We start from the raw sequence: 14,885 nt of genomic DNA, 5'->3' as shown, positions 1-14,885 counted from the left end.
AATAATTGGGAATTGTCAAGATGAACATATTTAGACACACACACATACATATACAGATCTTTTAATCATCTGTCGCTGGCAAACCTTTGCAAAATAAATCTCATTGCTCAGTTCTTTCCTAGTTCATAGGCACAAAGCACCAGTTGCAAAACTTGAAATTAATTTCACATATCAGCTGCACTTCAACCAGCTCCGAAGTCTGAAAAGGCATGGCACAAAATAGTGCAAATTTACATTACGGAAAACACGAATTTTTATTTTAAAAAAATAAATAAATAAATACTTGGTCCCCAATGAATGAAAAGTTTACTATTCTTACAGGTGACACTACGGCAGTGCAATCACACGGGAGGAGTGTTCCACACCACTGACAGAATTCCTTATGCTGCTCTCTTCTGCAAATTCCAGCCTCTCTCCCCCTCTTTTTCACTTTTGGCATCTTGTCCTTCAAAATATCTTTGCTCTCATTCATCATTTCCCCTCCTCTTTATGATATAATTAGTGAAACGCAAATGATTTATTGGCCCTCCTTTTACTGTGTCAAAAACATAATTCCTCAAATGGCAAAGGGGCAGAGTTACTCAGTTATTAAGTCTGTCAAATCATCATTAGCCCTTAAATGGCTTTTTTAATGCAGAGTAAATCGGGTGGGGCGGGGAGGCATGGCAACGAGAGGTGGCTCCAGCGATTCCTTTGCAATGTTACCTCACAAACAATGCGCCGGGCAAACAAATTGGTTTCCACAAGCGGGGTTGAAATCCGGGCCTGATCAATGGGTGCCCGCCAAGGGATGACAGTGGCAGATAACAGCAAAAACCAGGAACGCCGCAGTGAGGCGTGCATTTTTATGCGTCATTATTTTGAGGTTCAAGGCAACAGAGAGCTATAAATCGAAAGGCATCTAAGAACATTGCAAGATAATGATTCACAAAGATACTACAATTCGGCCTTGAACGCGATACATTCTTTGGCCTTTCTTGCCCGCCGCACGCTGAGCGCCCCCCGAAAAGAAACCCCAACAAAAGCTCCGCTTGTTAAAAGCACTGAACGCACAACAGTGCCTCACAAAAGTACAAACTGAACTTGATTTAAAAGCAATATTTATGTGTTGTCAAGAGATGCTTTTTCGTCCTTTTTCAGGCTACAGGAGTTGCCCACTTCTCCGTGCTGCAGGATTATTGTTATTGTGTGACTGTACATTTGCACAAAGTGCCCAATCACCTGCAGGTCCAGGAACAAAGCTAACATAGCGATTGAATCACTGCGCCGCAACAGCGCATGTGCAGAAAAGGAAACACTGAAAATTCCAGCAACACCAACGATATCCGATTCTTTGACTGCAGCACTGTGAAAATTCAGAACACAGAGGCAGTAAATATGATTTTGATATGGCATCTGAAAAAAATCAGCACTCCAAAATAATTTTCAAGCAAGGATAGACCAATACCACAGAATAACAACAAGATAGATACATACATACATATGTATATTCATATAGAATATGATATGAATATCATATATTACAACCAACATGACAATTATGCGGGTGTTGTATATTCATTTTTGTGGTGGCTTTTGCAATAACAGTTAAAAGAAACAAAAAAAAGCATTCATGCATTTCACTGGTTTACAGTGCATAATAATTCTTAATATTATATATTTACAGCCATACAAAGACCATTTACTTAACCATTATTAAACAGCTGCAGCACTGATCCTCTAAAAAAATTGTATGCATTTCCTTTTATTTTTTCTTGGAGTACTGAGTATTCAGGCTTCTAATTGAATGTTAATTGTCACTGACATCATTATACAGCTTAAAAAAAAAAAAAAAAAAAGATTTTAATACATAATACAAAGTACTGCATGTTTGACCTCAACCAATTTGTAAAAATGTCAGAATTTTATATTACAATCAATGACGACAGTGAGCCATTGTGAATAGAGCCAGCAGCGAGAAACTGTCCTTTGTTTTCTGGTGACATCAGAGGATCGCTTCCAGCAGTCCCACTATGGTCTATATACGTCTCTATGGACCGGATCCGCACCAGCATCAGGCTGGTGGGCATGTCATCACATTTAATGCAGGACCGCATTTCCTCGACCACGAATGAACACACCAGTCAATATCTGAGTCGTTCTCAGAAGCCCCCTTTGCTAGAGGGAATGCACTAGTAACAAGAGTTTGCAATGCGACATCCTGCTTTCGCTGCTCACAAAATGAGACGTTTCCAGGAAGGCATGTCACATGATGTGCTTTGAAATAATAATTGACAGCGAGCTGATCGTTGTCAGCTGCACATTAAGTTCCTTCTTCGTATCAAGAGACAATGACACTCAAACCACTAATCATTCTGACAGTCAATCATGAAACAAAGACAATTTTCCTGATATCAAGAACAATCAGCGCTCCCTTCTGTCTCAGTTCCACAGAACAGCATAGCTATTGACACCAAAAATACCTTTTTTCATCCACACTTTATGTTTACCCAAATAAGATAGGTACAGAGTAGTGGTATGAAGTATATGGGGTTTTTTTTTTCTTTTTAAATAATCTCTGAAGTCTTTAGGACTTTGCTCTATAGATGCATCAATACTATTAATAAAGTGCAAAAGAGGCTAGAGTGGACAATCTGGGAAAACAAACATAATGAAGGAAATTTATCACTAATATACTAATTAGAGCCAAATGCAACAAACAGGACTCATAAGCTCTCATTTTCAATTAATTGTGCTCTGCCGTGATCCCCTCGATTTTATCCAATCCTCTTATATTTTACTGATCGTGCCTTAATGTGCCACTTGTTTCTCCGTTATTTACCATTACCTGAAATCTCCAAAGACATTCATTCATTTTCAGCTGGAATAGACCGAGAGCTCATCCACCCTCAACTACGTGTCTCTTGTGAGTATTTGATGAAACCTTTGTCAAACGCACCATGACAAGAAACAGATAAGTGCACCAAAAGCCTTTGAAGCAGCAAATTCTGATTACAGACAATTTCTTAGATGCCAATATGCTTAATGATGGGAGCGATGAGTTATTGACAGCACTCATCTAATTAGAGAAACCGACATGGCTGTTGCTACTTCCTAATCCCCGTAAGGACCGGTATTGATTCTGGTCAGACAGGGTGGATCTACTCACTCTGGTGGGGAAAAGAAATGATAGGAAACCAAAACTTGTCATTCACTTGACTGACAGATACATTAAATTCCAATTAGTCACGCTTCTGAAGATGGGTTAAACTATTTATGGCCTTTAACTCTTAACCAATAACAAAATGTACGGCAAAATGTGAAAGGTTTGCCGACTGTGCTCTTAAAATTTGTGGACTCTTCAGTCTTGTCTCAAGACTAGATGACCAAGAATCAGTGGAAAACTTTTTTTTTTTCCCCCTTGTCAAAGCCACATACTGTTATTTTTTGGATGTGCCAGAAGAATGTTATTTTTGTCTAGCTTTTGTACATCTCAAAATATCAAATATAAAGCTTCTCATGTCTGCCATTAGATACTGAACAGCCTGTGACACAAATATGAAAAAAAACAGGCTTGACACCAGTTAGCCCTCTTATTAAGGATAGAATTTTATTTTGCATACACACACTCCCGTGTGGAGTTCAATTCCATAAATGAAAAGTGGTTCAGCTCCCCCAAGGAACAATTTTTCACAGATTTTCATCTATTTCACATTGGTTGGAGAAGAATTCTCACACACTACTATTTTTCAGTTTGCCTTTTCTGGAATGTGGTAGTTTATAGTTAAGCCCCACTTTAAAAGTTGAGGAGAGAAATGGGTAGAGGGCAATTAAGACACAGCAACTTGAGCACCACATTCTCAGTTCCATCTCATGGAGATGTTTGCATTCATTCAAGTCCTTCACGACATCCAGCATCTCCATCAGCTTGTGGCTCCATTGTCTTGTTTCTCCATGTTTCTCACCTCTCTTTATCAAGCTTTATAATTTCTAATTTATTTCACGGGAAAATGCCTGTACTCCTCTGGGAACAGAGCCAAGTACAGCATGCCAGTATGTTCAATCAAGTGGTCCCTTTTTAGCATAAACTGTAATTAAAATACCTTGCCAGGCAATTTCAACAAAAAAGGGAAAAAAAAATCAGTCCACAAAAGAATTTGGAAATATGCTTAAGGTATTTTTCATTTAGAAATACATCTATATGATTTTTCGATGCATTGTTTTTATGTTAGGTGAAGGGCCAGTTATTTAGCGTAACTCTTCACACCTGAGACCTCAGTATTTCCAAAATGCAGTTTACATTCAGCCATGAGGCAATAACTGAACAGAAAGAGCATTTTAAGAAAAAACTTGAACTTAGAAGTGCAATTTTTATTACTGGCTACTGAGGCTTTCAGAAAGTTTATGGTAATGCAAAAAAAATATACTGTACGTACAATGTAACACCATTTAATTTGTTAATTTTGCTGACACTTTTCCCCAGAGCAACTTCCAGTGTCAATGCATTTACAATTATTTACCCATTCATAGAGCAGGGTAATTTTAGTACCTTGTACCTTGCTCAAGCGTACTACCACCAAAAGTGGGAGTCAAACCTGTAACCTGGGTCCAAAGGCAGTACCTCTAACCACTCCGGTACCAGCTGTCCTCTAGTTTTACAGTAATGCAATATTTTACCCACTATACCACCTACTGTACTATACCACTTACTGTGGTCCCTGATACCGTACCAGCCAAGCTGCTTAAACTCTCATTTACCTGTCATTAAACTGACAGATACCATTGATACATGTCATAGTTCTCATTTGATCTGACATCTGCACTCACTGAAAAAAAAAAAAACTGACCACTTCTTCAGAAATCTACCCTTAGTTAAGATAGACTAATTTCAAACTACACATCTTTAAAATGCCAGAAAAAAAAAAAACAAGTGCAGCTCATCATAGCATTCTATTGCATAGGTTGGAAACATGCCTAGGCCAATATGATGGTCTCCTGAAATGATTCCGTTCCAGTATAGCAATTAGTTTTCGGTGTGTACATTCTCCACCTTTCCTACCACATCAAGCTTCCTACCGAACACATATTGAATCATGATCTTCATTCATAACGTAACTACCTACTGACCCTACTGACAGTTCCCAAGTTCTTTTAGAAAACTGTACTTGGAAGAACTTTTAGCTACAAGGCCCAAAAACTGTGGGAAAAGTCACCAAACAATGTGAAAGGTGCCCCATTAGTCTCAGTCTTCAAAGCCTGACTGAAGGCTCACTGCTTTAAATTAGGTTTTCAAGTAGTGTAATGATCCACTCTGTATCTCCCTTCGCCTCATATCTCACCTGCTTCAACGTTCTCTACATCTTGAGGAAGTTATTATCCGTATTCTCTCCTTCTACATCTTACAACGCCTTTAAGGCACTCATGAATCATCTGGGAAGCCCATGGCTGTGATCGACACCAATACCCACCAGACTGACCTATAGGATACCTACAGGAGCTCATGACTCGCTATGTATGGGCAGCTATTCATAAAATATATACTGGCAAAAACTGTGCTTTCAGGATTGACTGCACATGCCTGCAACTGTCTGTCAGTTGTGAAGTGCACTTCTCTTCACTCCAAGTTTCAGGCTGTATTGGATAGAAGTGTCTGCTAAATGAGTAAATGTAAATTAAATGGACTTCTTAGTTACAGACATTGGCTACAAGAGCCCATTGTAATACTCTAGACACCAATGGTTCATTTCTCCCATTTCCTTGGTTTGGGACATTTTTCCCCTTCTCCTCATTCGCCAGTTCACTTATGAACAAACTGCTAGAAAACCATTATCCATGTTTCCCTCTTTGTTTACTTTCAACCACTGTGCCACTGTATGTGCTCAATTTTTCTTCCACGCTCTGTGGAAGGGCACAGAAGAGCAGTTCATCAAAATAAGTTGTTTTTTTTTTTTAATCTTTTCATATCTTTTTCAATATGCCAGAAGCACAGGTATCAATCAGGCATGCATACTGCATTTATGATCTTATGCTGAAGTCACCAAGATACTTCCGTCAAAAAGGGAAGCTGCTTTGCAAACATCCCAGGTGCAACAGTAAATCCATGGCATCGTATAGCCCTGGAGTCTGAGAAAACAGGGTTTTAACCAGGAATGAGGCCGTAGTCCTCAACACATGTCCAGCATTACATTTACATTTATTCACTTAGCAGATGCTTTTGTCCAAAGCGACTTATGTAGTGTTACTAGCCCACTCACCTTATTCACCAAGGTGACCTACACTGCTAGATACACTACTTACAAGGGGTTACTCATCTATGCATCAGTGAAACATACTCACTCCGTGACACTCACACAGTATAAGGGAACCTGAACAGCATGTCTTTGGAATGTGGGAGAAAACCCATGCAGACACAGGGACAACATGCAAACTCCACACAGACTGAGCAGGGATCAAACCCACATTCTCTCACACCACCCAGGTGCTGTGAGACAGCAGTGCTACTCACTGTGCCACCGTGCCACCCCAACACATATTTAACCTTGCCAAAACTTCCCGCACTCCAGGCTGTAAACCTATTTGCTTCTCTTAAGAACACAAAATGCACTCGTGCTTGGAAGTGGTTGATATACTTGAATGTGTGAAACCATGTGTAATAACGTCACACAGGAAATTCAGTTTCATTGATGCCCCTCTCCACAAAAAAAAAAAAAAAAAACATACTGTGATGTATAACATATACATGTATTTCAAGTGTACAATTAAAAACCAACCACAAGGAAATGTGGAGCAGAAGCTTTGTCAGTTTAAATGGCCTGAAGTGCCTCTACGTTTCTGAATTTACCATATTAACAATGACTGGCCATGTCGCCCCCGAGCAGCCGCTGTTGCATTGCCTGTTCACTGGGAGGTTTCTCGGGAAAACTGCAATGAATCCTGGGCAGTACTTTCAGACACGGCAATCAAAAGGCAAAAAAGTCAAAATTCTGAGATTTAATTTAAAAGAAAAAAAACTCAGAAAAGAACGAACATGCTTTAATGTCAGAATCACACCCATCCATATTGCCAGACCATGCTTCAGAATTTAAAGGCTCAAGAATATGAAACACTCAAATCTGGGTCGATGTTTATTAAAATTTTTAGTTGTTAATAAGAAGAAATAAAGTTAAATATTGATTAAACTGTCATTTTCATAAATTCTTAAATATGGCTGTCAGTGCAAAAATCATTATGCCAGTCCTCAACAGAACAACAAGGATTCATCATCACAAGCTGAGAGAGGAAAGTGGTTTCACTATGCAAGATTATGGAGTTAGTCTAATAACTTCAGCATTATCCACTTAACTTTCCAAAAATTCAATTTCACAAAGAGGGGTTTATTCAAAGCAAGTTACGTTACTAAGGCAACAAATCTGGTTTAAATAACCTGCTTCATGTCAGGCTTACTGTATTCTGCCATGACATATTGCAAGCACATAATTTTCAAACCATTAACTGATATGATTATTCTAAATTATAGACTAATCAGTGGAAATACGCTAAGATAAACATGAAAAATTAGACACAGGAAAAAATTTTCAAAAATAAAATTAGTAAAAGTGAATGGGGTGCCCTTATGCATGCCATTAAATGTACTGACCTATCCTTGCCCACACAGTAGAGGGAAAAAAAAGAAAACTACACAATCAATTAATTCAGTAAAAATAGTGGTGACATTAACTGGGGGGGATTACCAGTTCTCCATGGTAATGGCTTCTCTATTCATGAAAAAAAGCTGTCTATTAGCCCCACCGCACACACACACACACACACACACACACACACACACACACACACACACACACACAGAGAACACAATGCTGCAAATCTCTGTAAAGCACGATTGTGTCGGACAGTGCAGAAACGGCATACTGCATTTTAACCATGTTTAAACTGTTTCCTTATGTTCTGTGGCCACTGAGGAATACAGTTAGTAAAAAAAGGCTCCCATGTGAGCACGCACAAGACCTTAACACTGACTGATATTTCTCCTCCTTAGGAACCTACATATTCTTTCCAGCTGTTTCCCACAACGATAGAAGGGCCCGGAACTTTTGCACAACACTGTATTTCCAAAAGAGCGAAACACCAGCAACTGCTGACAAAGATTATGAATCAAAAATGCAGCCCTTCATATCAATACACAGATGTGTATTATAATAAATAATTTAAGGCCTATTAATGTACAACATATTTTCCAAAAATAAAATAATCATTTTTACTTCCCGATGGTATTACAAGGTTCTGGGGATGTGATTCAGTCCCGTTGAACAATGAAGGCAAAGATCAGTGGATTACTTTCATATTTACAGTCGATACTGCTTCAGCAGATGGGGCAAAGTAATTAAAGGTGTTACGTAATAACCTTTTGATGATTTTCCTTGAGTTTTCCCCAGTTTATGAGGACATGGAAGATAACAGAAATTAATGAGACCGAATTATTATCTGGTATTAGAATTCAAACGGTTTCCTGTGTTTTGCCACATCCTTTTTCCAGTTTAACCTGCCATGTTGCCTTTTTGTAGTAAGTGCCAATTAGTTCTCTCACACGCATACACACACCTACAAGACCTGATCGCTTGCTACACCCGAACCAGACTACTACACTGCTCCACCTCTGCCTGCTTGGTGGACCCACAAAAAAGAGGTCCAAAACCAAATACAACAACAGTTTTCAGTTTCAGCTCCAATGTGGTGGAATGACCTCCCCTCTCACGCAGAACTGCTGAATCTCTCTCTTGACATTTTAAAAGGGTCTCAAAACTCACCTGTTTCAGACTCGCTTCCCCAATGTCCTATGTGCTCAATAAATGCATACTTGTATGTTATCAATTTAATAACTTAATTTAAAAATCCTATATGCAGCTATTCATGCGATGTATACCAGTTCATATAGTGATATGTGACAAATTGACTGTACGCAAGAATGACATGTCTACATCCAAATCTCTCCTGCTGCTGTACAGAGATGTACATCACCTTAGAGGAGAGTGAATGCTAATTGAATAAAAGTAAATATGGTTTTTCGAAAAATACCACTCTCCATGGTAACATCCTATTTCCTATGCTGCGGTGATTTAAAAAAAAAAAAATCACATGATGTGGATGCTACAGCTATTTGGCTTTTCTCCAAAGCAGCTGATGATGTTCAGCTACTTACAGTTATCACACATTTAAGGAGCTCATCAAATTATTTTTTTCTCTTTAAGTGAAGGTATTGAAGGTTGGCACCTTGTTCAACAGTACTACAATAGGGTTGATTCAGCAGCTCTAACCACTGTATTATGCTACCATCTGAGTTCCTGTTAGAATCTAATCAACAAGAGACATTTAAATTAAGTTTGCCTGGAATTACTAATTAACCAGCGCATTCCAGTTAATCCCAAACTAGTTGAATTTATTTGCACAAAAACATCCCTCAGGTGACTGCGATTCCCTTATAAATTTTTACAAATCACCACATGTGCAGCTACATTTACAAATATTTCAAATATTTCTAGCTACATTTCAAACCACACTGTCACAGTTTTACAATGCCAAATAAGATTTGGAGGAGAGTTGCTGGAGATCTGAAAAATTGTCAAAAATAGACCACAATTACTATTCATTATGGTTTTAATACAGCACTGTCCTATTTCTGGGGTCGTGCATCCAGAAGTTTAATGCCTTTCCCCATTCAAAATACAGTGTCTACATTTAAACCATATACTGAATAATACAACAAACTGGAAATGCACAGCTAAAACCTTTTGGAGGCAAGCGTGGTGCGGGTGACTGAAGGACACAGCAAAGTATTAAAATATTATTCTGGTGCCTGACTGCACATCACTCACTTCTATTTCATCTCTGCAGTCTAACACTCAAATGAAGACCTGCAAAACACTGTATGTGATTTTCATTAGACAGACTTGGGTGTATTTAGCTTGGAATTCAATCCACCCTAGATAAAGTTCTCATAAGAATTTTCCACACTCTGCCAGGTTCTAATTCCATCAAAGTTTGGTTAATACCATTACAGACTGATTTGTAAATGTTCAGGCTGCTGCTGCAAAATACAGTGAAGTTATAGAGATGAAAATGTTAAGCCCCCTCCTCCCACCTAAAATCAAATAAACCTTAGGGAGAACTGTGGAGATTTTGAACATAATATTGAATATAATTGATATCACATCCAAGAGGGTGAAAAATAAGGCACATGTAAAAGGGAAATACACTAAGTACAGTACCACACCCACCACTTTCAGAACAGGTGCTCATACAGTCTGACCTGAGGAATACATGTGGCTATAAACAAAGTAAAGTAAATACTTCATCATCTTCCACCTTGACCCCCACACCTTCCCATCCTGATGATTGATCACATTTCTGCTAGATTTTTATGATCTTCTTCAGGACCTTTGCAGCAAGATGGAGGCCAGGAACTTCTCAGAGCTGTAAAATCTATATTGGACTCCACAAAGGGTGTGCACATCATGGGCTCCCAAGGGGCTGGCTTTGGACATCAAAACTAGGACACAGCCCCCATATTTAGAGGCTGCTGCAGCCATCTTATTGACAGTTCACTGACACCCTCTCTGTACATGCCCACAAAGGGCTTCATTTTGTCCTCTTCTGTGTAATAAACTGAAAGGTACAACGGCCAGTTTCTAGAAATTTCTCCACACTGCCTCAACATCTTTAATTCTTTAGAAAATGTTTATTGTCGGTAATGTGATCAATGTGATCACTTTTTCTGGCTTTTTACTTCACAACATAAAGTCATCTGAGCACTTACAACGGGGAGGGGGTCAAAAAATCAATGAAAACCACACCAAAAAGAACTAAACTTAATAAAGTAATTATCAAAATAACAAATACGGCAGCAAAGGTGAGTTATATTAGGTTGACTGCCCATTTAAGGAAGCGGTCTGACAATTAGAACTTTGATATGTGAGTTTTCAAACCAATATTGGGCAGCTAACAGAGATCCGAAGAGGAGAAGTACTTTGTGTCCGAACTGCAGGTGCATCAGTCACAAAAACTACTAAATTACTGAAGGCGTCATGGGGAACAGTCTCAAAAGTAGTGTCAGGATATGCCAAACATGGACAAACTGCATTGGCAAAGAGAAATGGTGATTGCAAATCAAAGCTCACCCAACAGGAATAACAGGGTACTTTACAGGGTAGTTTCTCAATGCCACAAAAGTACAGCCTCAAAAATTACCACAGAATTGAATTCACGCCTCTTTGCCCCAATCTCAAGAAAAACTGTACTTCAAGAGCTTCACAAAGCTAGAATTTGTTGCAGGACTGACATTTGGAAAGTCACAAAGATCCATAACCTGATGTAAAAAGCACAAAACCTGTGCCAATGAGCAAAGGAAAAAAGCACTGTGGTTGGATGAGTCATTACCCTGTTTCAGACATCTGGATGGGTTTGTCTGGAGAAAACCAAAGAATGCCACCAACGCACAATGTTTGTTGCCAACCGTTAAACATAGTAGGGAACCCATAATGGCCAGTCTTCTCATGGGAGTCATTAGGTCCAAAGATTACTGTGCATAGTCTTACAATGCCCAAAGAATATGAGGTCACTTTAGAGGACCACGTGCACCTTATGATGCAAACAGTGTTCCCCCATCATGTTCCTGTATTTCAAGATGAAAACACCTCCATAAACACTGTAGAACAAATTCAACATATCTTCCCTAACGACCACTGAACATCACTGAACCTTTATGGGAAGTTCTGCAGCACACAGTACAAAGTAGCTTTGTACCTCCTTCATTCCTCAAAGAACTGGAGGCTTTTCTTCTTGAAGAATGGCGCAATATCCCACTACACAGTTCAAGACTTGAATGACAGCAGTCATGGTCTTCCAGAAACAGATTAATCCCAGTCTAGGACTGAATTATACTGTCAGCACACATTTGACATTTAAGGTCATTTTTAGTCTGGAACCTTAATCTTTGTTTGGAAAGCCACGTTAAATCATCTGGCTACTAAGGACGTTGTGAAATTACATTGTATCATACAAAAATGTAATATAAGTTATTTCATTGCAAAAGACCTTAAATAAACTAGATCTGTACCTATGAAATTGTCACAGTGGCATAAATGCTCATTATTCTTTTTACAGTGTAAAGCTACAGAATGGGGATATTTTCAGTTGTGATTTGCATCAAGGCAATTGCATTTACCAGAAACTGAAAAATCTGGAAATGGGAGACACGTAAAATGTTAACTGACTTTTTGAAGTAATATGACATGCAAAAAAACAAAGAAATCATTACCAGATAAACACATTATATTGAGCAGTTGTACAGTTTGTGCTTGCCTCAAAACCATTAAAAACGTGTTTTTATAATATCAGACTACTTGCAAGGACTTTTGAAAACATTAAAGGAAAAAAAAAAGAACAGCACATTTAAATTTTCACAAACTTTTTTCATGAATATTGAAGATCTGTGTTTGCTCAGTCACAGAGCAGAGATTCCAGTGTCACTCTGGCACAAATCTGCACCCTTCGCAATGTAGGCTTTCAACTAGTCCTCAAAACATCTGTCGTGCATCTGTCATCTTATCGGTCCACAGAACTTAATATGTGGCGACATGCGTATTTTCATAATTTGTTACTGTCAAATAATCTCATATCACACGAGAGGAGTTGCTAATCATGATTAAAAGCAGAGTAGGACATAAATAATATACATATTGTGTATACTGATGGGTTGTCTATCTGATGTGGCTGTGATGACGGCCTCAGCGCTGAAAACTAATGAAAAAAGAAATACAGACAAAATAATAATAAATAGGAACACGGGCAATAAATACAACACCAAAAAATATATGCAAGAAACACATTTTAGGCATCTTCACACAAAAATTAGTGTGAAGGTTACTTAATATTGCCATTGATGCTCTGACCGCTCTGTGAACAGACCTGATGTGTTTCCTGATGTTGCATTTAATGTTGATATAGCATTTATTGTCTGTACCTGTACTTATATTTTTTCAGTATTTTTTTCTTTTCAGTCTGTGGGAGACATGCAGTTAAGAATTTCATTGTTGTATGTACACATGACAGTAAACTTGAAACAAAAGGGAGTAAATTTAGGCCTACCAGATTACCCAGTACAGGGTAAATACCCAGAATCCTCTTTGCTGAAGACAAGACGATGCTGTACAATAAGGATCGGCCACTTGACATTATTATTAATTGGAAGCTAAAGTATAAACAATGGTGTCTGGGGCTCTTCTGACAGCATCCTTGGAGAGATCTCTGGGAAAAGAGACAAAACTACCTAAAGGGCTAGTAGAGTCTGGCTCCATTGACTACGAAGGGTCTGTATATTCATTGCACGTACATGGGGACAGAGGGGGGCAATGCTGGGCCCAAGGTCTCCCAAAGGTCACTCTATTCCACCATCAGCACACGGACAGGAGGAAGTGCTCCGTGAAAACCCTGGTGAAACCCAGCACATTAACAGATCGCCCCTTATCAAAAGCCTCTGTCACAAAACATCCCTACTATCCCTCTGGGTGCGCTGTACCCTGCGGATCGCCGTCCTGGGATGAGGGGGGACATTATCTAGATGAAGCGTTGATCGATAAAGTCCCGTGTAAGCCAATGGAACAGACACACAACCCCCTTTTAATTGAAGTTAAGATTCTGCAAGTTCACCATCCCCCCGTCTAATTTAAAGTCTTTGCTTGTCCGGCCAGTTCCTTGTAGCCGTCAAGAATTACAGGAAATTCTCTGAACTGTGACCTCGCCATATATCAATGTCCTTGTCTCTGCAGTTGAGCCAAACAAGGTCTCTTGTGACATAACGTTGGTGTGGGTATTTTTTTTTTTTTCCCCCAGTGGATACATACCTCCTTTTCTACATATTTTCTTGCCCGGTTTCCTGGCACATTCCTTGGATATTCTTTTTACTGCAAAATGAATAAAAGACTAAAAAATAACATGGAGCTCCATTACAGGCAGCAGGAGCATGCAACACCGCTATCTGACTGTGGAAAATAACGTTAAAAAACAGAGGTGTTCCTTTCTGTCTTCATTCATCAGTTAAGTCAATTATCATTACTCTGTATCAGATACACCGTATCAGCCCAACTCATTGTGCCCGCAACACACAATGGACGGATGATGGACTGCTAGCACTCAAGTGTGAGAAGGAGAAGCAAGAAGGAACCAGTTTCACCTGATGGGCGTGCTGTGGTGGAAAGGAAAATGTGTGTGGGAGGGTTAGGAGACAGATGCACAATCGCACCCACACGCAGACACGAACACACACACAAACACACACACACACACACATAGAGAAAAGCAGCAGCATGCACGTAGAGATCATATAGGAGGCATGCATGGGTCATGCTTTTCCACTCTGTTGCCAGCACAGAACATGAAGGAAATTTAAGCTTTTCCCTCTCCTCCTGCTCTCAACTCACCGTCCTCAGTGGGTACATATATGTTTAAGAAAAGGCAGTCCTCGCTCTGGTCCTGAACGTACGACGAGACGACCTCCAAGCCGTTGGTGAACCACACTGGAAGCATGACGTCCGGTAGCCTCCCTTCCATGATGTTCTGAGGACAGACGGAGGCAAACTGGGTGGCGTTGCGTGTTTCGGACCACGGGATGGGCGGCTCGGGGGGCTGGAAACGTCTCTCTCCCGTAGGGGGTGCTGCGTACGGCACACCCAGGAACTGAATGACGGGCCCCAGGATTTCATTGTTGAGCTCCTTCTTGAAGCCCCGCAGCCTCCCGTACGCAGTGCTCACCACGGGGTCCGTCTCGTCCAGCTTCTGCGAGGCCACCACCAGAGCCTGCAGCGCGAGGCTTAGCGTCCACAAGACGGGGGCCAGGTCAAGGCCTGCGAGCAGCT

The 14,885-nt window shown here is 39.9% G+C and overlaps 1 protein-coding gene across 7 annotated transcripts in view; it reads right to left on the bottom strand.

The window, feature by feature from the left end:
- The window catches only part of LOC108937241 (neuroligin-1), a 143,954-nt gene extending 129,359 nt beyond the window's left edge, over positions 1-14,595 (bottom strand). For 3 of the 7 annotated variants that reach the window (XM_029254223.1, XM_018757041.1, XM_029254224.1), the window contains exon 1: positions 14,451-14,595. In XM_029254223.1, coding sequence (XP_029110056.1) covers positions 14,451-14,580 — 130 coding nt within the window. In that variant the 5' untranslated portion in view covers positions 14,581-14,595. Of the gene's footprint in view, positions 1-5,102; positions 5,111-13,519; positions 13,527-13,874; positions 13,935-14,439 lie in introns of all 7 variants that reach the window. The other 4 variants (XM_029254222.1, XM_029254226.1, XM_029254225.1 and 1 more) reach the window with 4 other exon arrangements.
- Between the last annotated feature and the right edge of the window lie 290 nt (positions 14,596-14,885).

This window comes from Scleropages formosus, chromosome 8 (genome assembly GCF_900964775.1).
Source record: "Scleropages formosus chromosome 8, fSclFor1.1, whole genome shotgun sequence".
Classification (NCBI taxonomy): Eukaryota; Metazoa; Chordata; class Actinopteri; order Osteoglossiformes; family Osteoglossidae; genus Scleropages; species Scleropages formosus.
Note: the sequence above shows the minus strand (reverse complement) of the source record. Positions and strands in the feature narration are given on the sequence as shown.